The 27,489-nt window shown below is 42.8% G+C and overlaps 1 protein-coding gene across 2 annotated transcripts in view; it reads left to right on the forward strand.

Moving 5' to 3' along the window:
* Efhc1 (EF-hand domain containing 1) overlaps window positions 1-27,489 on the forward strand; it is a 38,466-nt gene that overhangs the window by 645 nt on the left and 10,332 nt on the right. The window contains exons 2-9 of one of the 2 annotated variants that reach the window (XM_039083193.2): window positions 4,054-4,275; window positions 8,139-8,426; window positions 9,249-9,398; window positions 11,444-11,636; window positions 15,377-15,597; window positions 17,486-17,626; window positions 21,563-21,776; window positions 22,361-22,475. In XM_039083193.2, coding sequence (XP_038939121.1) covers window positions 4,054-4,275; window positions 8,139-8,426; window positions 9,249-9,398; window positions 11,444-11,636; window positions 15,377-15,597; window positions 17,486-17,626; window positions 21,563-21,776; window positions 22,361-22,475 — 1,544 coding nt within the window. 2 annotated transcript variants of the gene reach the window in all.

Below are 27,489 nucleotides of genomic sequence, written 5' to 3' on the forward strand. Positions count from 1 at the left end.
GTTTTCCTCTGTAAAACATTCCCATCTTCCTCCTTTCTTTGTATTTCTCCCACCTCATTTAACCACATAGACCACTTGGTGTTTTTCTATAGCCTGTGTTTTAATACATGTATATATGATATAAAGATATATGTATGTATATACATACATGATTCCTTTTCAGATTGTGTATGTGTGTGTGTGTGTGTGTGTGTGTGTGTGTGTGTGTGTGTGTGTGTGTATAGGGGGGGTCTTTTATCTTATCTGCAGCCTAGACTGGCCTTGAACTTGAAAACCACCTGTCTCGGCCTCCAGAATGCTTGGAATTAAAAACATGCCAACACACAGGGCTCCTATTCAGATTGTATTTTACTTCATTGCCCTGGCTGTATTTTTTTATTCATCGTCTAGATGAAATTAAATAAAAACAAGTCCAGAGTGGTCATGCACATCCGTGATCTCAGCTTTCAGGAAGCCGAGGCATAAAGATGGCTACTTTGAGTCTAGCCTGGGCTATATAGCTAGTCCCTGTCTCCAAAGAATAGCAGATCCAAAACAGACAGAACAAGAGCTACATGAAAAGGAAGCATAAGTCAGGCTGGGAAGGGGCTCAGAGGATAAAGTACTTGTTCCTCTCATGAGAGGAGTAGAGTTCGCTAGAACCCACAAGAACCCAAGCAAGGACCATAGCTAGAACGGCCAGTTAGCTAGATTGGCCCTTATCTGATGCGGCCTACCCATGTCAACTTCGGTCTTTCATGTGTATCCCCACATACATGCAAACAGACACATACACTCACACACCTACACACACACATGCTTGGAACAAACCACCCCAACAACAACAACAACAACAACACCTCATATCAAAGCCAGTGACAACAGTAATTTGGGTTCTTGGTTTCCTCTTAACATAGGTTAACTATTTATTTATCCATTTCTTTTGAGACCGGGTCTGAAGCAGCCCCGGTTGGCTTCCCACTTACTGTATTGTCTGGGCTGATCTGGAACTGATCCTCTGGGCTCCTGAGTTTGGAAATACAGGCAGGTCCCCAAAGACAGCTCTTTGTGGGTGCCAGGCAAACACGCTTCCAACTGAGCTACACTCCCAACCCCAACTCTCAAATGCATTCTGCATTTTTAAAAAAATTATCAGAGTGCTAGAAATATTCTCAAGAGTCAACATTGAGATTGGTGGAGATGACCATAGGCACGCCAGTAGTCATTTACATTCATAGAGTTTAATGATTCAGACTCTTAGCTTTTTCTTCACATTTCTAAAGGAAAATTATCTCATCTCCTTGTTTTCTAGGGGACACAGTTTCAATTTCAGTTGCAAGTGTGGCAAGAGACTGGGTTCCGACTCTCTTCTAGTCTTGTATTAAGATGTAGCAGGGTCATTTTTGTTTTAAAGATGCAAACTCGTTAAGCATGATCCCTGCCCGTTGTTTGTTTGCTTGAGGCAGGGTCTCTCTCTTTTTGAACCAGACTAGCCTGGAGTTCACTGTGTAACCTAACCTGTCCTCAGACTCACAGTGATCTCCAGCCGCCATTTCTCAAGTTCTGGATTCAAAGAAGTCTAGCCTGCGGTGCCTAGCCAGCGCCATAGACTCTCCGTTTCAGTGAACTTTTTAAATGTTACGTGATTTTTAAAATTGTAGACATTGTCCTGTGCTGTAGAGAATCCGAGTAAGCATTTGCTATGGGTGAGTGTGGGTTGTGTGTGCACGTGTGCACAGGCATGTGCACCCCACATCAAAGCAGAACAACAACAGTAGTTTGGGTTCTTGGTGGAGAACCCCACGAGGAAAGGGTGGAGTCGATTTGTGAGATTGTAGAAGTGTGGAGGATAGAAATGCCAGACTTTATTTATATGGCAGGATGAAGTGTCTTTGGACACACTTCCTATGAAGTATACCGAGTGACTGTCAGCTAATTACTCTTCCTTGAAATTTGAAGAGCTTGCTAACCTTGTTGTCATCAGGATAGGAATGTTGTAACTTCGAAGAAAATGTGTCCAGAAGGTGAACCCCGATGAATAAGAAGAGTGGGAAGCCCGAGAATGCCTTGTCTTGGGTGCCCCATGATACAGTTGACTGATGCTAGAGACATCTTTTAACCTCAGAAAACGAACTGACCTTACTGATGTTGGTTTCATTTCATATTGCGTGGGATGGTTTGGTGGGGGGTGGGGGTGGTGAGGGGCTGCCGTAGAACCGTGTGTAGAGTTCATAGGACAACTTCCGGGAGTTGATCTTTTTCCTTCTACCATGTGGGTTCTAAGGATCAAAATCAGGTGGTCAGACTTGGTGCTAAGTAACCTTTATCTACCAAGCCACCCCCTTCCTCAGCCCCACTACCCAGTTTCGGTGCTGGGAATTGAACCTAGGTCTTTGACTGTTCTAAGTGCACCATCACCAAGGAGTACTCCCAGCCTCTAATGATACTGCCCCTGACTTTAGAGGTAGCAGAGAGGAACTGGAAGCTATCGTATTGCCCAACTCAGTACATGTTATTCCTTGTCCTGTGTTTGTGCACGGGGGACAGTTCTGCCAACTGACTTGTAACCCAGAACTCGTGACACTGAAAGAAAGGTCTGTGGTCCATACTGTTTTAGCAGAATAGTCCATAATACTCAACCTTTTATGGTAGTAGATGAGAGGGATCATAGTCTGCTTTCCAAGGAAATTGGGAGCTAGTCAAATTAATCTTTCTATTCTTTTTTTTAATATTTATTTAATGTATATGAGTACACTGTAGCTTGTCATCAGACACACCAGAAGAAGACATCAGATCCCATTACAGATGGTTGTGAACCACCATGTGGTTGCTGGGATTTGAACTCAGGACCTCTGGAAGAGCAGTCAGTGCTCTTAACCGCTGAGCCATCTCTCCAGCCCCTCTATTCTTAATAAAACAAAGTTTGATTATTTGTTAGCCATGTGTACAAATATGTAAACTATATTATGTGCATACAATTAGAAAGCAACCCCATAAAGAACATAAAAACCCCCACTGAATTAATATAACTTCAACTTTGTTTTCTTTATCTAATTTTTTATTAATTTCCAATGACAAACAGATGTGTATTGATGGCAGAACAAGAACATAATCTAGCAACACCTAATTCAGGATGTTCACCCACCCCAGTTTGTATGCTTACAATTATAGTGTATTTCTATAATTTTATATGATGCTTTCTCTCTCTCTCTCTTTTTTTTGTCTTAATAAATTGTAGAGACTTTACCAGGCTGCTGCATGGCATTTAAAACCATTTTAATTCCAGCATAGTAATTGTGTTGTTTAAATTGTTTCCAACATTTAATATCCTAGACGCACAGATCTTTGTCACTATCATGATCAGCTTCAAGCCTAGTGTTGTTTCCCATAACTCTGGAATGTACTTTAGAAATCAGTGCACAAGAACAGGGTTGCCGGGTGTTTCCACATATGCCAGCAAGCTGCTTTTTAAAGACGTCTGTGAATGAACGTGTCAGTGTCAATGTGATAAGAAGAGTTGTTGCTACAGGCGAACCTCAGGATAGCAGATCTTCTAAGGTCACAGTCCGTGACCTCCAGGGAAGAAGAAAAACAAAATTAGTGAAAATAAAAACTAGAATATAGGTGAAGTGGTACGGTAGAGATGAGTCGGACGTCACAGAGCAGGGATGTTTTGTTTTAACCTTAGATGGTTTCTCTTTCCCTCCTTGCTCCTGACCGGAGCATTTCAGTTTAAAATACAGAGCCTTTTCATGCAGTGAAACACGTTGATGTACGTTTCGTGGTGCCAAAAGGCCAACATTTGGAGCTTCAGAGATGGCTCAGCGTTTAAGAGCAAGAACGACTCTTGCAGAGGACCCAAGTTCCATTCCCAGCACCCACCATGGGTGGCCCACAGCTACCTGGACCTCTTCATCCAGGAGATCCAAGAGCATCTTCACTCATAGGCACACATCCACATAATTTTAAAAATGTACTTTTAAAGCACAAATTTAGGTTATGGTAGTTTAGGAAGTTGGTTGTTTTACTTAAAGATTTACCCAAGGTTATTAATGGCATACTTCTTTCCTTCAGAAAACAGCATTCCACAGAAGCCAGACACTCGGCTACAGGAATGGCTATGCATTTGTCCGACGTCCAACCATGGGCATAGGTGGAGACCGGCTCCCCTACAACCAACTGTCTCCGGCTGAGCTGGATGAGTTGGCCAATAAGGCACCCATCTTGACTTATGGCCCACTCAAGCAGGCCGCACCAGCAGAGTTTGTTCCTGCGCATGTGGCTTTTGACAAAAAGGTATCATCTGGGATTTCCAGGGCACCCCTTGACTTCAGAACTGAGGTTTGCCCCTTGTTGCTAGTAAACCCCAGGATTTCCTGAGAACTCTTCGAGAAAATTGTTCTTTAGTCACAGACATCTGAACTGAGCCTTGCAGGAGGCTGTCCCTGGAATATTTTCCAAACACAGTTAAAAGTTGCCTGAATTCTAGATCCCACATTCAGGATGTCTCAAGTTCATTGCTTTATTTCCCACCTACTCTATAACAGAGAGGCATCAATCAATCAATCAATCAATCAATCAATCTCTCTCAATAATTATTTATTTATATGAGTACACTGTAGCTATCTTCAGACACACTGGTAGACCAGAAGAGATCATAAGATCCCATTACAGATGCTTGTGAGCCACCATGTGGTTGCTGGGAATTGAACTCAGGACCTCTGGAAGAGCAGTCAGTGCTCTTACCCGCTGAGCCATCTCTCCAGCCCTGAGCCCTTAATCTCTATGGACTGAAACATAGCATGAGAACATCTCTTGTCAGTTTTTAAAGTTTTCATTCATTCATTCATTCATCTACTCTTTTATTATCAGTGCTATTTATATTTCAAACACTCTAGGGCTATTTTTCTCTATTTTTCAAAATTCACATTGTCACAAAGTAACAAGAACAAAACCCCACTTACCGAGGACTCCTTTAGGAAAAGAATTTTATCTCATCCTTGAGCCCCAAACTCCTTTCCTGGAGACAACAGAGATGCTGTTTGCTGAGTTTAGACAGGTGTTCCCGCCTGTTCTGGCCTGTTCTCAGCCCGGTTCCAGCAGTTCGATTCAGTTACTCCTCCCTCCCCTCCTTTGATCCTGCACATGACTGCTCTCCCTCCTGGTTTCCCACTGCTGTCTATCTGGTTCCTCTTCCTCTGGTCTCCCTGCCTCCTTGGAGGAAGCATCTGCAAGGTTGCTTTCTGATTCTTGAAGTCCCCTTCTTAGGAGACTTTTATGGATTCAGTTGTCTTTTCAGGGCAGACAAACTCAGTATTTATTTTCAACTCTGACCTCACTGAACTCCAGACCCTAGTCATGGGCCGCTTCTGACAGTGGGAGATCCTCACGTGGGGGAGCTGTTCTTCACATGTAGCCCCTGCATTTATTTATTTATTTATTTATTTATTTATTTATTTACTCACTCACTCACTCATTCATTCATTATTCATTCATTCATTCATTCATTCATTCATCATTTTTGAGCTCCCATCATTACCCAACCCCAAGGACCTCTAGATCTGCTCTCTCCTTTTGGGTTCTGAGTTTCCATGCTTGTCTTTTTCTCCCCTACATTCAATGAGATGCCAAGCCAAGTATTTCTCTCATCACCTTCAGACAAGCAATGTGATCTCTACAAACTCAGAAGGTTAGAGCAGGCCACCAGGAACCAGTACAACTGACTGTAGAATTCAGTGAAAAGATACATCTTTTAACGGAATATCTAAGGTGTTAATCTTTTCCTTCCTTTCTACATCTGTTCAAGGTCTCATCCTACCCAGGACAGATTAATATATTTAGTGTCAGCATTGATTCCAGTTGCTTCCTTATAGAGGCTTAGAACTCTTTATTTTTAACAAGAGAAAGGGAAATGACTGAAAATTAGCAGTTGGCAGGCTGGAGAGAGAGTTCAGTGGTTAGGAGCACTGGCTGCTTTTCTAGAGGATTCAGGTTCAACCCCCAAATGGTGGCTCACAACCATTGTGCCTGTAACTCCCGTTTCCAGGGTCTCTGACATTGTCTGCTGGCTTCCCTAGGTATCAGTCATGGGCAAAAAGAAAAAAAAAACCAAACAAACAAAACCCAAGACAATCAAAAACCAATCAACTGTCAGACAGATGCATACTTTATATAATATGGCTGTGTTTTTATTACAGGGTTTCACTGGCTAGCCAGGCTAGCCTTGAACTTGCAACCCTGCTGTCTCTGCCTCCTGACAGCCTATGGGTTTGTAGCACTTTATCTGGTAGTTAAAAGCTCCTATGAGCTTACAAATGTCTGAAGAAACCCAAATGATTTATTGGACAAACTAAAACATACTTAACTACTTCTGTGGTGTTTTAGTGTTTTAATGCTTAGATCTTACTGAATATGGTTCTTGTCGGTGAACTTGTAACTAATTAGAGAATGTGAGAATGTAATGCCTTAGTGAATCAGTCAGGTTCTTAGAGAAGTATTATAAATGTCTTGTACAATACCAGTGTCCTTACAGAATCTGAACATGGGGCTGGAGAGAGGGCTCAGTTGTTAAGAGTGCTTGCTGTTCTAGATCTGAGTCTGGTTCCCAGCATCCATGGCAGGCCAATTCCAAGGAATCTGATACTCTCTTCTGGTCTCCACAGGGACCTGCACACAGGCTCTCTGTCTCTGTCTCTGTCTCTGTCTCTGTCTCCCTGTTTCTCTGTCTCTCTCTCTTGTCTCTCTCTCTCACACACATTTATACACACACACACACACACATATATATATATATATACATACACACACACACATATATATATATACATACACACACACACACACACACATATATATATACATACACACACACACACACACACACACACACACACACACACACACACACCTCGCCGTCAGCCATCAGGCTCCTTCTACTGTTCCATTGTGGTCGCTTGCCCTTGCAGACCAGTTCTTGAGAAGGGCTGGCACTCTCTTTGCCTCTGTACTCTGCCCATTGCTCCCACGTTCCTTCCTCCATCTTCTGCCACCACTGTCTGGAGTCCGCCCCGCCACCCCTTCCCCAACTCTCCACCGCCCCCGTTCAGCTATATCTGAAACTTTCTCGTACCTCAAATCCAACATGTCTGGGGGTGCGAGTATTCGTTGGCCACTTTTCCCAAAAGGGTTCCTCTCCCACCGCAGCCCCAACTAAGAAGCAGTGAAGTGTGTGGAAAGGAAAGGCCAGTAGAGTTTCCGTCCCAACTTGGCCCATATATGGCCTCAGAAGAGCTTTTTTACCAGTGCGGATGCTAATTTTAATCCACTGTAAAAGTAGCCATGTTGGACTCGCTGAGGAACTCTGCTTTAACGGTTTGTATATGTACAAGCCTGCGGTTCGAACACACCCTGCTTCCTGTGAGCTTCCGTGGTAGAGTTCACATTTTGGATTCTTTGCACTGGATGCAATATATTACTTTAAATTTGTCCTTCTCCGCCTTTATTTCCCTTTATATATCCTACCAAACAGTGCCTTTTGTCTGTCTTCTTGGATTTTTAAAATGTTTTCCATCTCTTTTTTATTCCAAAACTGTTATTTACATTTTTAGCTCTCTGTGGAATTTTAAGGGCTTCCTTCCTTTTCGTTTATGGTTTTCCTAAGCAGTAGACAGCTATTTTTGTTTGATTTTTTTCTCCTTTTAAAAACCTGTGCTTTTGTGTCCTCATTGATTAAGACACACACACGTGTCTTAATTTAAGGATCTTAATTTCCCTCCGTCCCACACCCCTTACTTAAGTAGAGGTTTGGGTACACTCTTTTGCCTAGCTAGAACATCCTTCTAATGCTTTGTGTCTCTCTGAACGTAAATACTAAATAAAGCACCAAAATATATATGCTCCTATAACACAGTTTAACTTGTACTCAGTAAGCTATTCTGACTTCACATTGAATGAATGGTCTTCAGAAGCCTAAGCTTTGGTCTATGTAGAACACAAATGCTTCTGAACACTGTGAGGGCATTTTTTTTTTCATAATTTGGGTGCTGTCCAATGAGTTTATGGTGGGACATTAGCTCCACTCTTCCTGCATTCTCCTCTTTTAAGGACAGTGGCTGGTGTCCCCCAGATGACAATGACAAACTGTCTGTTGTGTGTTACAGGTGCTGAAATTTAGCGCCTACTTCCAAGAAGATGTTCCCATATCAATGGAGGAGCATTACCGAATCCGCCGGGTGAACATTTACTACTACCTAGAGGATGACAGCATGTCTGTCATCGAGCCTGTCGTGGAGAACTCTGGGATCCCACAAGGCAAGCTAGTCAAACGCCAGCGACTAGCCAAGAATGATGTGGGAGACCACTACCACTGGAAGGACCTGAACCGTGGAATCAACCTTACAATTTATGGCAAAACCTTCCGCATTGTTGACTGCGACCGATTCACTCAGGTATAGCGTATTCTAGCTGGCGGTATACTCCATTTACGAGTGTGTGGGGAAGGACACTCTGACTGTGTGTGAGTTACTAAGCAGGTCAGTGTAAACATTAGGAAACCAATGCCAAATTTGTTCTAGCTTTTAAAGAAATAATTATATACTTATTTTTAAGTGAGTTAGAAAGTTTGGGACATTATTCCATCTCAACTTGCCTTAACTTGCAAAAGGGAAACATATATTGGGTGAAATTTTGGGTTTTAGATGCTTGTTTTAAAACAATGCCAGAATTTTTCATATTTAAGATATCTAGTTATCATAGCATATCTTCCTAATATATATATATGTGTGTATGTATATATATAAATGTGTGTGTATGTGTGTGTATGTATATATGTATAAATGTGTGTATATGTGTGTATGTATGTATATATGTATAAATGTGTGTATGTATGTATATATGTATAAATGTGTGTATATGTGTGTATGTATGTATATATGTATAAATGTGTGTATATGTGTGTATGTATATGTATAAATGTGTATATGTATGTGTGTATGTGTGTATGTATATGTATAAATGTGTGTATATGTATGTATATATATGTGTATAAGTGTGTGTATATGTATGTGTGTATGTATATATATATATGTATAAATGTGTGTGTGTGTGTGTATATAGTATATCTCCAGTTGGGTCACTGGAGATAGTATCTCTAATACATGCCCAATCTGTCAACAAGTTGTTAATATCATGATATCACACTTATTTTCAGACCATTATTTATGACTTTTAAAACCTTCAGAAAAGTGTTGACATTATTTCTGAAATTTTAGGATTTTTTGGAAAGTCAAGGCATTGAATTAAATCCATCAGAGAAGATGCCTCTAGACCCTTACACTGAACTCCGAAAAGAACCTGTTCGAAAATATGTCACCCCATCAGACTTTGACCAACTGAAGCAGTTTCTCACCTTTGACAAACAAGTAAGTCACCTAATCGAGTAGGATCACTCCTGATTGAATGTGGACATGTGTTTATGGGAAAACTGCTTTGATAGCCTGCATATAATTTAACCATTGTCACACAGTGGTTCCATATAGGGCTAAAACTATGCCTATATCTCTACTTTTTAAATGTATTAAACATTTTATTACATTTTATTAATTTTTGGATGTGCAAGTGTATGCCATTCCTACTGGAGTCAAAGGACAACTTCTGGGCAGTGGTCCTCTCATTCTGTCCTGTGGGTCCTGGGCATGAAACTCAGGTTGTCAGGCTTGGTAGCAAGCTCCATTACCTAGTGGGCCATCTGGCAGGCCCTCAGCTTTATTATTAGAGATATAAAGGCATCCGTTGACATCTTGTAAATCCATCCATGTGTTCTCATGGTAAAGCAATTCCTGAGCCACACGCATCTACTTCTCTTTCCATTTCAAATTCCCCACTTCCGTTTCTCTGTCTTAGTCAGGGTTGCTCTTGTCCTGATGAAACATCAGGGCCAAAAGCAGCTTGAGGAAGACGGGGTCTATTTTCCTTCTCTTCCATATCATAGTTCATCACTGGAGGAAGTCAGGACAGGAACTCAAGCAAGGCTGGAACCCAGGGGCTGGAACTGATGCAGAGGCCATGGAGGGGTGCTGCTTACTGGCTTGCTCTTCATGGCTTGCTCAGCCTGCTTTCTTATAGAACCCAGGACCACCAGCCCAGGAGTGGTACCACCCACAATGGGCTGGCCCCTCCCCCAATGAATCACTAATTAAGAAATACCTAACAGGCTTGCCTACAGCCTGATCTCATGGAGACATTTTCTCCACTGAGGCTCTCCCAGAGCTCTCTGATGACTCTAGCTTATGACAAGCTGACATAGAAATGAGTTTGCACAGTACTGCCTGGTGAGTTAATCTCACAGAAGCTTCTGGGAAGGCTTACATGAATCTGGGGGAAAGTTGAAAGCTGTTATATATTTATTCCGACACTACATAGTTATTAAAATAAAATAGTTAATTAAAATATTCTCGTGGATGCTTCGGGAATCCCACCTCGCATGTATCCCTGCTGAATATTTCATTAGTGTCAGCTAGAATTCAGAAGGCTCTGAGCCCTTTCTGACTCTGGCCCAGCTTTCTAGCCCCCAATTCAGCAGAGAGGCACATCTGAATCTTCTTTCACCCATAAAGGGAAGAGAATTAACGACAGTGATTACTCTGAAGTTATTGGCGTAACTTCCTGAAAGCTTAATTTTTTTATTTCAGAAAGTTCTACCCAGTGTTAGCATGGACTTAGTATTGTGGATTTTGCTGCTGGTTTTTGTTTTTTGTTTGTTTGTTTGTTTGTTTGTTGTTGTTTAGTTGGCTTGTTAGTTGACTGTGTTGAGAATGCTAGAATTAAAGGCGTATACCACACCCTAATCTTTATTAATTAATTAAGTGACTAATTTGCTTATTTCTTTTTTGAGACAAAGTTTCACTAAATAGCCCAGACTGGCCTCAAGTTAGCAATGTATCCCAGGCTTGATTTGAACTCACGGTCTTCCTGCCTCGGCATCCCATGCATTCGGATTACAGGCGTGCACCACCACACCTGGCTTTCTGCTGTTGCTTTAAATTAGAAGATTCTGTCCGTCCTATTACCAGTGGGTGTGTTTTGACAGGCTGATTATGAGAATTCCTTCCACGCCAGCTCTATATCCATAATTCGTCATGTATCTTTGCTACTATGCATAAATCCTTTATAGGAAACTCCACTGTTTTTTTTTTTAATTCAGCTTCTCTTTCCCAGACAAATATTCGGGGCCTAAGTAAGCTCTCCTTTCTTGGCAGAAACTTAGAAGACTTGTGTTATTCTTTCCAGCTGGTAAGGCAAGACGTGGTACATGATTTTTTTGTGTATTTGTGTATCCTTGATTTTTTTTTCTAATTTCCTGTCAGAAAGTGTTTTAACCACTGCACTTCATTGTCTGACAGACACTTGTCAAAGCAGTTAAAACTGTGCTTTAGAATCTTAAGTCACCACTTTGGACTCCTCAAAGGTCCTTCGATTCTACGCGATCTGGGACGACACGGATAGCTTGTTTGGAGAGTGTCGCCACTACATCATTCATTACTACCTCATGGATGACACTGTGGAGATCCGTGAGGTCCACGAACGGAACAACGGGAGGGACCCCTTCCCACTCCTCATGAACCGACAGCGCATGCCCAAAGTTTTGGTGGATAACGGAAGTAAGTTGGATTAGACGTGTCCTCTGTTATTAGGGAGGTTTGGGGAGTTCGAGGGAGCCAGTCGTCAGTGGGGTTAGTCTTTTGTACTAACATGAATGAACACGTTGGTGCATTCTTCCTTTTTTAACAATGGTTTTTCTGTGATTTTCCTTTTAGACCAGGCATACCTCCTTCATTCTCTAGTAGAGATGACTTGACACGGATAAAAGCAAAACCACGCGGCAGATAATTCATTTAAAGATGGATAGAGCAAGGCTCTTAGACTGAACCCATCTAGTGTTGGGGTCACACGTTTGTCTCGGTGACACTTGGGAGTCCATGCCAGGGAATCACTTGGACACTCAGCTACACCCCAGCCCTCTCTCCTCTTTTTATTTTTAGTCAAGGCCTCCCTAAGTTTCCAAGATGACCTTCCCCTCACTCTGCACCCCAGCCTGGCCTTGATCTTTCACTCCTGCCTGGGCTGGCACATCAGACCTACATCCAAGGCCCACGGAGCACTTAATCTTAACTTCATTTCATTGTATGCGTTGGAACCTTTGACTCTTAACTAAGCCAAGTAAGTTACTTAGCATCCTACTAAGTAACATTGCCTAACATGGAGCCTACTGCATAGACAGCACTCCTGTGCCAGTGCTGGGATCGAAGGTGTGTGCCACCAGGCCCAGCTTTATATCTTGGTTTTGATATAGTAATTAGAAGCAATAAATAGGCTTTATGCAAAAAGTCAACAGTTAGGTCTTAAGAAGTATCATTAGGCTGCAGAAAAACAGAAAGTCAAATGAGATACTGTAACATTTGCCTCAAGTAAAATCCACTTAGTATCCATGGTGAACATTGGAAAGCTGGGACCTGTGTCTTAAGAGTCTAAACCTATCTTTGCCCGGAGTGGAGAGCTGGGGAGATGGACAATCATTTTTGCATGCTCTCTGGTTCACGCTGATCTCAATAAGCAATTGATGCATACCAGAGAACTAGAAAACCAGAAGCAAAACAATCTGTAAGTTAGGGGGGGGAGAGAGGGAGAAAAGAGAGAATAAGAGCAAAAAATAAATAAAACAAATGAAAAGAAAAAATACAAAGGATCATTAAAATAGTTTGTTTTTCCAAGAAATATGAACAAAATTGGCTGTCCTGTAGCTGGACTAAGGAAAAAGAGAAAACTCTGAATCATCAGCAAGAAGGGAGACATTACAATAGATACCACAGCAATATAAAAGTTTGCTATAGGCTGTAGAGACTTAGCAGTTGAGAATGTGCACTGATCTAGCAGAGGACCTGAGTTGAGTTTTCAGTTCCTACATAGGATGACTCACAATTGACTGTAACCCCAGTTCCAGGACCCACCACTTCCACATATATGCACATAATCAGAAAGAAAATAAATATTTTTAAAAGTTCACTACAGATCATTATGAACATACATATATGACAACATTAGATAAAAGAGAAGAGAGGGGGACAGACTTTTAGACAACACAACTTTCAAGAAGGAATCATTCAAAAATCTTTAAAGATGAGCAGACCAAAAACAAGTCCCTCATTAAAACCACATGACCATCTCAGGAGTTGCAGAAAACGCACTGTATAAATTCAACATCCGTTCTTAATAAAATCACTAAACAAACTATATTTAGAAGGAATGTACTTCAAGGAAATATAGATCCCATATGGTAAACCTGGCATTATACTGGATGAGGAGAAGCTACAGGTCTTTTTCTAAGATGGGAATGGTTACTCTCTTTTTCCAGTTACAAAAATTAACTCAAGAGAGATGAGTGATGTAAATGCCAGACATGAAACAAACAGGAGGAAATGACTTAAGAAACTGAAAAAGTCAGGTTTGGTTGTTGTTGTTGTTTGCTTTTGTTTTATTTTTCAAGATCCCTAAAGCCTGGGAAACCAAAACCAAAATGTACAAGTGGGCTTTATGAAGTTAAAAAGTTTCTGTCCCACAAAAAGAACAAAGAGAGGGCGAAGAGGCAGCAGGTAGAATAGAAACACAATTGCTAACTAGACTTCTGCAGGGGGTTAGTATCCAAAATACATGCAGAACTAACAGGTAAATTCTCAATAGCAAAACCAAACAAGAGGTCAAACAGACAAACAGCAAGCAACCCAGTTAAGAATAGAAATTAGGGGCTGGGGATTTAGTAGCTCAGTGGTAGAGCGCTTACCTAGGAAGCGCAAGGCCCTGGGTTCCGTCCCCAGCTCCAAAAAAAAAAAAAAAAGAATAGAAATTAGACCTGGATGAATAGTTATCAACACACACACACACACACACACACACACACACACACACACACACACACACATATAGAGGAACAGACAAGTGGAGAGGAGATAGGAAAAAATTGATGAGTGCTACTACCCAGCACCATGGCTATAGATAAGTATATACTGTATACTACAAAAAGCTGGGACAGCCATGCCAGGCCATGCCTGTGCTAGCCCACAGGAGGCTGTGACTACAAGTTCAAGGAAATGCAGTGCTACATACTAGGGCCCTGCCTCAAACAGGACAAGATAAAACAAAACAAAAAAAAAAATATGAAACCCAAAAGATTTTGACTACTTTTACCATAGAGGAATAAAACACCAACACATTGATAAGCTGATTTTAGTCACTACACAATAGAGACACACATCAAAACCTCCCATGGCACCCCGCTAATATATGCGATTTGCGAGAGGGCAGCATGTTCAAGAAAGGGTTTCCCTGTGTTACAGCCCTGGCTGTTCTGTAACTGGATTTATAGACCAGGCTGGCCTCAGTCTTACTGAGATCCACCTGCATCTTCCTCCCAGTGCTGGGATTAAGGGCGTGTGTCATCACACCCGGCTACTGTGTACAGTTTTATGTTTTTATTGGATCTGCTGGAAAACCGAGAGGGTTGTTGAGTCAGCATTTACTTATCATTCCCAGAAATTCTGTCTTTTTTCTAATTTTCCATCTCAGCAGTTACCAGTCAGGAGAGTCCCGCCCTGCTTCCGGCTCCCTGCATTTCTGCTCTGTGCTTACAGTTATGTAATGTGGTACCCCATGGAGCCAACTGGCTCTGGTTAATGTCCACAGAGACCATGCTGATCGGAAATAAGTCAACCCTTAGTTCTCAAAAAAACACTGATGAAACCGGACTTGGATCCCAAATGCAAGACTCACTGAGTAATTGGAGGTGATTCCTACAGGAGTGGACGACTGTAATCAACTCATTGTCTATGCCCCTGCCTCATGCGTGTAACTAAGTCACGCTCTATTCATAGCAATGGCCATCGTTGGGTGGATGGTGACTCATTATCTATGCTATTATTATTTAGCGTCTATCTCAACAAACAGCATTTTCTCCACAAAAACAGGGGTTGTTTTTGCACAGTTAACTGTGTAACCTCGATGGTTAGCAGTGTACTTTGTGTGCAGATAATCCCTAATAATTGTTGGGTAGAAGACTGGGTGACGAGCTGGAACGACTCTCTTATGCCTCATATGACTGGGGTATTAATTCTTTGGGTCTTAAGGTTTGTGATGGTAGTGGTAGCTAGCTGAGTATAGAAGGGAGATATTGTGAAAAATATCTGGCATATTATTTGTGGATTCTGTCAAAGATCGAAAAACAGAGCCGAACGACCATCAGGAGGTGCCCAGCCCTTAAACAGAGCCAGCCCTTGAGAGTATTCAGCTCTCGTGTGAAGCTTTCTTCCCCCGTTTATTCCTTCACCCTTCTAACCCCATGTCCTATTAGAGAATTTCCCTCAGTGTGTGCTGGAAATCTCCGATCAAGAGGTGTTAGAGTGGTACACTGCCAAGGACTTCATCGTGGGAAAGCCACTCACCATCCTCGGGAGGACCTTCTTCATTTATGACTGTGATCCGTTCACCCGACAGTTCTACAAAGACAAGTTTGGAATGTCCGATTTACCACGAGTTGACGTGAGCAAGAAGGAGCCGCCTCCTGTAAAACAGGTAATGGGATAGAAGTCCTGAATGTGGTGAGAATAAGATGTAGAAACTGAAGAACTCCAGTGAATGGCTTCTGTATGACAGAGGCTCACAAACGAAGAAATACAGAGCCCATCACTGTACAGAAGTACCCACAGTCTCGCAATATTCCAAAGAAACAGAGCGACAGTAATGAGGTTTTACAATATGCTCTATTTTAAAGATTTCCAGTACCTAGTGTTTATCGCAATTTTTCTATACTGTTCCTAGGAAAGCCAGTTAGAATAACCTTTCTGAAGTGCTCTCTGTTGTCATTTTAATTCCGTAGAATACTATTTATCTTTGGCCTACAAAATATGCTTTGAGGACTGTAAAGGAATACATGTTTTATGCAGGATGAAGAATGAGATTGACAAAACTCATCTAGCCATACTAGCAGAAACGTGTATGGCCTGTAGAAGATAAAGTGGATGTATGCATATCAACGTGGAAAATGCCCATAGCACATTTCAAGTGACTTCTGTGACTAACCTCTGCTCCCAAAGGCTAAGCAACAGCTGCCGAGGGCTACCATGTCATTGTGGGCCCTGTTTCTCTTTGTAGGAATGTGAAGGTAGCAGGCAGGAGGATGGCCAGAGGACTTCCTTCTGGTAGTCACCAGGTCGCTATAATGTTTACTTTTATAGTAAAACTCATATTAATTTTACAATGTTTTCATTTTTTCCCCATTATCTTTTAGGAGCAAGGTTTCTCCGTATAGCCTTGGCTGTCCTGGTCAATCTCTAGACCACACTGGCCTGGAACTCACAGAGGTCCACCTGCCTCTGCCTCCTGAGAGCTGGGATTAAAGGTGCTTACCACCACTGCCTGGCCTTTCCCAAGTTTTAAATCATGTACACATCCACACAGTGTGCTGTCTTAACTTCTCCCTTAAAGCATCTAGTTCAATGGCATTAACTCAAAGTATACTCTGTAGATTTGAGGGGTTTCCCCACTGCTTTTAAGTCAATCCGTTTCCCACATCGTGAAGGGCTGCTTTTGTTTTGTCTTGTTTTTTTAATGCTGGCTGTCAAACCTGGGATGTGGCACATGATAGACAAGTCCTCTGCTTTCTCCTATGTCCCTTGCTCTCTTAAACTACGTAGAAGAGAAAAAAATGGCATCATAACCCAACATTATAATAGTACTTACTTGTAGATGAGTTTGTGATGTCTCTGAGTTAACCTCTGTGTGCTCAGTGTTATGGAATGGCTAGAGGATGGTCTAACGTCCTGCAGACTGCTTGCCAGTCAGGTGCAGAGGTAACTAAGTCCCCCAGCCTTTGTTCGTTTAGAAGTACCTAAATTTGTCCCTCATTTCTGAGGGACAGCTTTGCTACATGTACATTTCTCCACTGGCCTGCTTTATTTCTTTGTATGTTTTGAATGTGTGCCATGGCACATGTGTGGAGGTCAGGGGAGAACTTTTGGGAGTTGGTTCTTTCCTTCCACTGTAGATTTCAGGGTTCAAATTCAGGTCGAGAGGCTTGTGGAGAGAGTGGTTTCACCTCGATGGATGAATCATCCCGTGGGCAGGCCCCGTTGGGTCATTTTTAAGACCAGTCGTTTTAAAACCATTGTCAAGCACACCTCCCTTGGATCTTCTTCAGGGATAACATCTGTGTTTTTTTTTTTTCTTTTCCTTTAAATGTGCCAATTTCCTAGTTCTTTAATGTGTCTTGTGACTCGCTGAGAATAGGATGTTCATTCCTTTGTTTTTGAGACGAGCTCTAATAACATAACCCGGGTTGGCCATGAACTTGCAATTCTCAGAAGGTGCTTTAGAGTAAGTGTTTCTGAGCTCACAGTGACACTCACAGTGACCGCTAGTGGAACTCGAATACCAGTAGCCTTTCTTCTTGTTTCATCACCAGGAGTTGCCTCCTTATAATGGTTATGGGCTAATCGAAGACTCTGCTCAGAATTGTTTTGCTCTCGTTCCCAAAGCTCCCAGAAAAGATATTGTTAAGATGCTGATGAACGACAACAAGGTGCTCCGCTACCTGGCGGCACTGGTGAGTGCCTCCACTAAGCAACTGCGAGTGCGTGATATTCGAGTTATCTGTGTGTTACAGACCTTCCCAGAGTCTATTTCCTGAATAGCAGAAACCGCCTTACCGATTCTTAGCACTTGCTGTCATAACTACATTGGATACATTGTATATTCAGTATAAAAAGTTGAAGTATAATAGATACTATAATAGATATTATATATTATATATATTACATATAGATATTATAATAGTATAATAGTTTAATAGATACTGCCTTTTGAAATTTTTAAAAATGACTTTGTGCATATGAAGGTTTGAACCTGCATGTATGTCCATTTTACTAAAAGTTGCGTGACCCGCCTTCCTCAGGGAATGTTGGGAATGTAGTTTACAACCTGCTGATCCAGGCTTACCCTATCCTTCAGAATTCAGGCTTTGCCTCTTCCAGACTCTTTCCCCTAAAACCTAGAGCACTACTTCTAGGTCATAAAACTTGTCTTTGTACTTTACAACAGCCTAAGTGACTTCTCTGTTATTTTAGAGCCAAGCCAATTCCTGACTCCTCACAGACTAGTATGTTTACCTGTCATTCTCCCTAGCTCCTTATCTTGAGGATCACTTCCAAGTCAACAGAACCAACCTAGGGTCAAAGCCAAATGTACTTTGTAAAGAACTTCAATGTAAACATATCTTAAGCTTTGCTGTGCTTGAGGGACTGAGTTAATTGTGATCAGAAAACCTTCTTCCAAAATGGCACTGTGCCATATGGCTAAATTAAATGAACTGGCATCAGCCCCTTGAAGCTTTGGCCCAGTACTGGTGTCTGAGTTAGGCTGAACAGAGTTTTATTTTTGCCTCTTTGTGGACCATTTTGCTGCTGTCCGGAAGGCCTGCAGGGACCACCATAATAGATCAAGTGTATGTCTGGTGCCCAGGAGGCTAGAAGATGGGTGTCAGATCCTGCAAGTGGAGTAGCAGGTGGTTGAAAAGGTTGTGTCTTAGAGTTTCCATTGCTGTGAAAAGACACCATGACCAAGGCAACTTATAAAGACAAACATTTGACTGGGGCTGGCTTACAGTTTCAGAGGTTCAGCCCATTATCATCATGGCAGGAAGCATGGCAGTGCCCAGGCAGACACAGTGCTGGAGAAGGAATGGAGAGTTCTGCACCTTGATCCCAAGGATGTCAGGAGTAGACTCTTCCTTCTTCCCTGGGCAGAGCTTAAGCAAAGGTCCTAAAGCCCACCCCTACAGTGACACACTTCCTCCAACAAGGCCACACCTCCTAATACTGCCACTTTCCACGGGCCAGGACCAAGCCTTTTGAAACCACCACAGGTTGTGAGTCAATGTGTGGGTTCTAGAAATTAAACCCAGGTCTTCTGGAAGAACGGCCAGTACTCTTAACAACTGAGCCTCCAATATTCTAGCTCTCTACATGGTGCCTTTGATATATAGCAAACTATCTTAATACATGAAGCTGAGAAAGAAATATAAGTTCAAAGTCAAACTCAAGCTTAAGAAGATGTGTTCATCATATTTAAGGAGATAAAAAGTAAGATTGAGGGTTTCAACGGAGGATAAAAACAACCCTTCACCCCAAAGAAAACAATTGTGAAATATATTTTGAGGATGAAACTGAAAAAAGGTTCCCAAAACACTTGTTAAGTAATCAATCCATCACATTTTAAAACAAAAATCTGGGCCACAGAGTAAGACCAGGTTTTGTTCTTCAGAGAATATAAACAAAAGAAAGAAAGTATATGATAATTATGGGGAATAGTCTTGAGGATTTACATATAGACAAAAATACATTTAAGTTTATCTTTTGAAGACAGCAAAGAGGGCTTGAGTGGAGGTGTGTGGTGCTTAAGTCTTGCAGCAATCGGAGACAGGGCCTAAAGGAGTATCTGCCATCACCGAAATCCCTAGGATCTGGAAGCAACACCATAGCTGCCAAGGGTCTAATTTAAATCTGTCCTCCTCACTGGTCAACATATTGGACTCTGGTGTTAATAGAATGCCAAAATAGCATACATGGCGAAAATAAAATACACAAAGTGTGTTGACTGCTTGAGATGAAAGTAAAAAAAAAAAAAACCTGTTAAATCACTGGGCCACTTGGAAGGAAAGTCAATTTAAATAAACGAATCACATCAGTACACAGCAAAACAAAACAAAAACCCGAAAGAAACTGAGAGTAAAGGAATGGAATTGTCTTCATCTTGTAAAACACACCTACAAACCCCATGGCAAATAGCGTACAGAGAAGCTAAATGCTAAGAAGCTACTGTCCGCTATCAGGATCAAGGGAGGCAAGACTGCACGCACACTTCATGCTCAACCTTGTTCAGGAGTGTCTAGGCAGAGCAGCATGAGAGAGAAGGAGTCGGGAATAACCCAGGAGAGTTAATACTGTAGCTGTAGGCGGGCTCTAAGCACCTTAGGAGTAGAGAAGGCACCCACTGCACAGCGCTGAGGCCTATACTAGCAGAAGACCTGTCCCATATTTCCTAGAACCCTAAGCATCCATCACTGTGGTAAGTGATTAGCATTTGAAAACTTGCTCCCCAGTTGTTGGAGGGAGGCTTAGGAGGTCTTTCTGGGAGGAAGTGTGTCACAGCAGGGTGGGGATGGGGCTTTGGCTTTCAAAAGCAACTGGCCATTCCCGGGTAGTTGTCTACCTCTCTGCTTGTGGAGAGAGAGATGTGAGCCCTCAGCAGCTGCTGCCTCGCTGCCCCATCCATCGACTTCTACTCCACCATCATGGACTCGAATGCTCTAGAACTGCTAACCCCAAACCCATCTATAAGCTGCCTTGTTTACCGTGTTTTATCACAGCAACAGAAAACGAATGCAGTCACTCTGTGGAAGGGACTCAGCTTTGGATGTCCGCACAGTTCACTGGGATGTCAGAGCTCTGGGACTTTCCAACAGTGACCCTCAAGGCAGAGAGATGACCCCGGATGTTGCTCCATCCCTGACCTTAGACTCAAGGCTACAGAGACTTTCGCAGTTGATGTGACCTGTGGGGGTGGAGCTATTTCTCCCTTCGCACTTTTCTGCCTCAGTATTACCACCTTCACTCTTTCGGTTTGTCAACATCCACCCCTCCTGCTCTCGACAACTGCTCATTGGTGCTCTCTCTCCCAATGGGGCTGTGGCAAGCTGACCCATGCCTTGTGCTTATGTCTGTTTCCTGTTCTCAGGCTCCCAGATATATCAGTTATTATCTTTTCATTGTTTTGGCTGGGTTTCAAGACAGAGTTTCTTTTTGTTGTCCTAGAACTAGCCCTGTAGACCAGGCTGGTCTCAAACTCATAGAGATCTACCTGCGTCTGCCTCCCAAGTATTGGACCTAAAGGCATGCACCACCATGGCGGAGTTTTAAAATAATGGATTCTCAACATTTTGCCCAGCCACTGCCCGTCTGAGATGGGGACTCCTCTATACGGTGTTTGAGCCTTTTGAAGGCTGTGAGTTTCTCAGGTTGCTGGGCGAGCCTTTTGGGCGAGCCTTCTCCCCTTGCTGGGGAGCCCTATGGCTGGAGCTTGCTCAGCCTGCTTTCTTTCCAGAGTTTTGCCCTTGTGATTCTCTGCTGCATCCTTCCATGGGTGGAGACTCATCCTTTAGTAAATTGCCAAAGCACTTCCTCCCTTTCTGCCTTTGGACTCTCAAGTCAACATTTTAAAGCCAGGAGTTTTTAAATAGAAACTCCAAGCTTTCCTCTTCTCCAAAACTAGACAACCTACTAACACTGGGTCTGCACTCCCACAGGCAGCAATCAACTGGAGTTCAGTTCAGATGGCGTCCCTTGGGAGGCCTTCCTGAGATAAACCCTGCCTGTCCCAGCCTGGGCCTTCAAGCCATGGCATGTTTACGTGGATCCATCTTGGTTTCATTTGGCGATTCCTAGAACCATCATGAACCTTAATACTCTTTCCCTCTTCTTCCTAGGAATCCCCTATCCCAGAAGACAAAGACCGTCGCTTTGTCTTCTCTTATTTTCTTGCCACAGATATGATCAGTATCTTTGAGCCACCTGTTCGAAATTCTGGGATCATCGGAGGCAAATTCCTGGGCAGGACTAAAGTTGTTAAATCATTCTCTCCAGTCGACAACCCCATCTACTATGGACCAAGTGACTTCTTCATCGGTGCTGTGATTGAGGGTAAGCCGTAACACAGCTCAGAGTTTCCTGTTGCCCAGGAAAACAGATTCTTCATAGCTGTGACTCACTGCATTCTGAAGTCTTATAAGAGGAGTTTGACCGTGTTCTCATTAAGACGATACTAATATGACTGTATTCATGCTGCCATTTCTTAATCTTCTTGCTTGTTAATTAAACTATAAGTCGACTGTACTTGCTGATACTATATTGTTGTTTATATCAGCTCCACTCATTAGCTAGAACCTGAGGAAACCATTGCATATGTATACAACTGCTCAGAATTCAAAATTCAGTCTGGCCAGACGTGGTGGCACACGCCTTTAATCCAAGAACTTTGGAGGCAGGTGGGTTTCTGTGCATTCAAGGCCAACCTGGTCTATATAGTGTGCTCTAGGCCAGCCTGGTCTCCAAAACCCAAAGCAAAACAGTTCACTTGTCTGGCTCACAAATGCTAATCTGTGGACTTAATTGCTAGAGGGTTGACATTATTTTGCTCCTGAGTGCATGAGAGAAACAGAACTGATTTAAGGGTAATGCTCCTCTCTCCTCAGTGTTCGGTCATCGGTTTGTTATCCTTGATACAGATGAGTATGTTTTAAAATACATGGAGAGCAATGCTTCCCAGTACTCACCAGAAGCCCTCGCCTCAATCCAGAACCGTATCCGGAAGCAGGATTCTCCTGCACCAGAACTGGAATGGTATGTCTGACTGCCTAAGGTCAACACTTGGCATAGGCAGGACATCTAGAAAACAATTCCTCTCCGTGTGATTGTATGTATGTGGTATATATGCACAATGTGTGCACAGGTGCACATGCTTGTTCAGCCATGTGCAGAGGTCAGGGGAGAACGTTAAGTATCCTGTTCCATCACTGTCTGCCTTCTTTCTTTGAGGTACAGTGTCCCATAAGTCTGGAAGGAACCCAAGAGCCAAGGATCTTCCCATTTCTGCTCCCCACAGTAGTAGAGTTGATGGTGCAGTCACACCCAGGGTTTTTGTTTTGTTTTTTATGTAGGTGCTGGGACCAGGGCTCCTCATACGCACATGCTAAGACGGCAAGCATTCGGACCCACTGACCCATCTCTACAGCCCCCTAGAAAGTAATTCTTGTCGAAATAAGTGCATAATCATAGTTTAAGAATTTCAAATTTCCTTTACCTGGTAGAAGCTGTTGGGCAGACATGGAAGTTTTTTTTTTTGTTTGTTTGTTTTTGTTTTTGTTTTTGGCTCAGCATGATAACTACGACCTTAGAAGTTTTCCAGTTTTTATTCCTGTAGCAAATAGTAACTGAATGAACACCTGTCTCATTTACTTCAGAAGTTATCACTTGGCCACTGATCTTATCAGTAAACAAAATAGATAAGAAATCGCTATCTTTCTGGAATGATCTAAACAGGAGTTGTCAGAGATTATCACAAGTTTATCACACAGTACAATCCATGATAAATACCCTCCAAAACTCAAGAAAATGTGGGTGGTGGGCCTTTATGGTTTTACTTGGTGGGAGGGGAGACACCCTGAAAGCAAAGCCTTGAAGGGAAGAGAGACTTCGGGGTCCGTGTGTAGAGGACATTTTCAGGGCGAGCACAGGTTAGCAGGCTTATTCACTGTGAGACCAGTGAGAGTGGTTGGGGTGAGGGAGTGAGAGGAAGAGGAATACGTGCTGAAATTTAAAAAATTAATGAGAAAAAAAAATCAACAGGGAGCTAAATGATGTAAGACCCACCTGGTTTTTGGGAAGGTACCAACTTTTTTTTTTTTTTTTTTTTTTTTTTTCTGAACAAAGCAGAGATCCATTGTAATTTCTGAGTAAAAGAATAGCAGGGTTTGACATATGCTTTTAACGGACAACACTGCCTGCTGCATTGATAGTCCAGTCAGAGCCACATGTGGTGGTGCATACCTAAATTCTAGCGCTTGGGAGGTACAGGCAGGAGGTTCAAGAGTTTGGCCAGCCTGAGCTCCATGGGGAGTCTGAGGCTGGCATGAGCTGTATGAGATTGATTGGAGGTGGGAGGGGAGGAAGAGAGAGCTATCAGAAGGGAGACTAGAAACAGGAGGAAGAAGAAAGTGTGGTCAGGATGTAACATAAGAGAGAATAATACGTAAATTAGGGGCTGGAGGGATGGCTCAGTAATTAAGTACCCTGGCTGCTTGCTCTTCCAGAGGTCCTGAGTTCAATTCCTAGCAACCACATGATGGCTCACAACCATTTATAATGTGATCTGATGCCCTCTTTTGGCACACAGAGCACTCACTCTGTGTGTGTGACTCTGTGTGTGTGTGTGTGTGTGTGTGTGTGTGTGTGTGTGTGTGTGTGTGTATCTTTAAAATCTAAATAAAAATGCTGTGGGAGATGGCTACTGAGCATGAAGTGAGGAAGTGATCTGATTGGCTGAGCCACTGTGACAAAAGATAAGCTACACAGGGGATGTAAGAGAATCGGATGGCCTCAAGAGGATTCTAAGATTGGGGCCTGAGCAGCAAAAAGGACTTCCACAAATGGAGATGCAGACAATGGGGAGTGTGGGTAATGGAATTTGTTAGGGGAGTATGGCAGACACTTGGGTTTGGGAAATATTTTATATTTAGGGGATAAAATAGAATCAAGGATGAGCTAGCATTAAGCAGGGAAGTGAGGGCTTCGATGAAGGTCCTCATCAGAGTTTGACAGGTAGGAAAGCTCCAAAGAAACCAAGGCAAGAGAGGATGGGATGCGCTCCGGGTAAAGTCTATACACTCGGTGTATTTGAGGGGCTTTGCTTCAAGGAGGGCAGAGAGATGGGGGCTGTAACTGGTAGAGGATGTAGAGTCAGCTGAAAGCTTTGTTTTATGTTTGGCTTAAGATGGACAAAAATGTGAGCAAAAAAACCAAACCTACAAAAGCCGCCTGCCTTTGACCCCATCTCTCCTCAGGGCAAGGCAGAGCTAAAGCAAACCATCACAGGCAAGACCCCTGTCTGAGGCAACAGAAAGGGTGTTGGTGTATGTCAAGCTTCTGTGGGGAAGGGAACCGATGGATGTGTGGGAGAGAAGATTAACTCAGCCAATAAGTGGAAGGAAGCTGCTGCTGTGTTAGGAGCACTGATTATCCAGCTCACTGCTCCTAAAACGTGTTAGTCTGGGACCATTCGTAACTTACAAAAATACTGCAGGCCTGCATTCGCCATTTCTCTCTTGCTGTGGGGAAATGCCATAACTCAACCATTTACAGGAGGGCTCATTTAGGCTTGTGGTCGCGGAGGGGTGAGAGTCTATTGTGGGGCTGAGGGAAGTACTACAGGAAGCAGCAAGCAGCAAGCAGCAAGCAGCAAGCAGCAAGCAGCAAGCAGCAGGCAGCAAGCAGCAGGCAGCAGGCATGGAAGTGGGAGCATGAGAAACGTCCTCAAACGTAAGCACCGAGCAAAAAAGAATGAACAGGAAGCAGGACAAAACTATAAATGCTCAATCTCCATCCCCAGTGATGTCCCTCTTCCGGCAAGGCTCCCACCTCACAAAGGTTAACAACAGTGCAACCAGCTGGGGAGCCAAGTCATCAAATACAGGAGCTTATAGGGAACTCTATAGCTTATAATTAGGGTTCTCTAGAGGAACAGAGACTATAGAAAATATGAATATATATGTATATGATATCTGTATTTTTCTATCTATACATATATAACATATATACACACACACACACATATATATATGTATAGATAGATATAGAGCTATAGAGGGGAGAAAGGAAGGAGGAAGGGAGGGAGAGCGAGAGCGAGAGCGAGGGAGAGAGAGATTTATTAGACTGGTTTACGGGCTGTGGTCCAGCTAGTCCAACAATGACTGTCTACCAACAGAAGGTCCAAGAATCCAGTAGGTGTTCAGTCCACAAGCTGGCTGTCTCTGCTGTATACACCAGAATCCCAAAGAACAAGGCTGCAATGCCCTTAAAGAATGGACTTGCCAGGGAGAGTGAGGTCCAGTAGCTGGCCCAGAGAACCAGCTTCCTTCTTCCATGTTCTTTACAGTGGATTAGAGCAGGAGGTGTGGCCCAGATTAAAGTGCATCTTCCCACCTCACAAGGTCCAGGCTAAAGTGGTCGTCACAGGTGTACCCAGCAGCTTGGGCTCTGCTTAATTTCAGATGACACCAAGTTGACAACCTAGAACAATTGTCACAGGGACACGTTTCATGCAAGCCAGGGACCCTAAAGATACTCTCCTGTTCATATTTAACATGCTAGAAATTATATTTGAAAATGTAAAAATATCCCTTTTAAAATCACTTACAAAGGTAACTTCTTTTGGAGACAGGGTAGCATGTATTCTCGGCTAGCCTTGAAATAGATACGTGGCTGAGGCTGACCAGCATTATGATCTCCTGCCTCTACCTCCCAGATGCTGGGATGACGGGCGTGTATACTACCACTCCTGGTTTATATGATGTTAGGGATCGGATCCAGGGCCTCACACATGCTCCTCAACCACACAAAGAACTGAGTCACAAAAAGAGAGTGATGCTTGTAGAAAAAGCAATGTTTCTGTTTCCCCAAATCAATTATTGGGAAGAATTACATTTTACTTTTTAAAAAAAAAATTTAAAAAGATTTATTTACTTAATTTATGTATGCGAGTACACTGTTACTCTCTCCAGACACACCAGGAGTGGGCATCGGATCCCATTACAGATGGTTGTGAGCCACCATGTGGGCGTGGGAATCGAACTCAGGACCTCTGGAAGAACAGTCAGTGTTCTTAACTGCTGAGCCATCTCTCCAGCCCTGAGGATATCTTTAGTGTCTGGCTTTCTTTAGAGGAGCCAACTGAATTTTCATGCTTTTAAATTCAGCCTGGAATAACATCATTTATTGCATAAAATTTAGGAAGATTTTTGTACCTTGAGCGAAAGAGGAATGAAAAGATAAACATTGGCAGTGCTACTAGTTTTAACCTTATAGAACCTTACTAGGGTCTGGCAATCCCCCCGGGGTCCAGGAATTATTCTTTGAAACTTTGATTTTGGTGACAGGAAGTCAGAACCTGTGGGAATAGGCATATTCCCTGTCTAATAGGCAGGCAGATGTGGTTGGCAAATTCTTCTAAGTGTTTGTGTTAGTTCAGAGTACAGTAGGCATTGGAATTTGTGAAATGATTTATTTTATTAAATATATATGGTATTATTTTACTTTCTACTGCAACAGGAAAAAATGAGCAATTATAATGCATATTCACCACCAGTTAAACAATGCATCTTAATTCCAGAGATGCTAAATGTGTGAGTGTGTGTGTGTGTGAATGTGAATGAGTGTGTGTGTGTGTGAGTGTGTGTGTATGTGAGTGAGTGTGTGTATGTGTGTATGTGTGTGTGTGAGTGTGTGTGTGAGTGTGTGTGTGAGTGTGTGAGTGTGAGTGTGTGTGTGTGAGTGTGTGTGTGAGTGTGTGTGTGAGTGTGTGTATGTGAGTGTGTGTGTGAGTGTGTGTATGTGAGTGTGTGTGAGTATGTGTGTATGTGAGTGAGCGTGTGAGTGTGTGTGAGTGTGTGTATGTGAGTGAGTGTGTGTGAGTATGTGTGTATGTGTGTGAGTGTGTGTGTGAGTGAGTGTTGTGTGAGTGAGTGTGTGTGTGAGTGAGTGTGTGTGAGTGAGTGTGTGTGTGAGTGTGTGTGTGAGTATGTATGTGTGTGAGTGTGTGTGTGAGTGAGTGTGTGAGTGAGTGTGTGAGTGAGTGTGTGTG

This window comes from Rattus norvegicus, chromosome 9 (genome assembly GCF_036323735.1).
Source record: "Rattus norvegicus strain BN/NHsdMcwi chromosome 9, GRCr8, whole genome shotgun sequence".
Classification (NCBI taxonomy): Eukaryota; Metazoa; Chordata; class Mammalia; order Rodentia; family Muridae; genus Rattus; species Rattus norvegicus.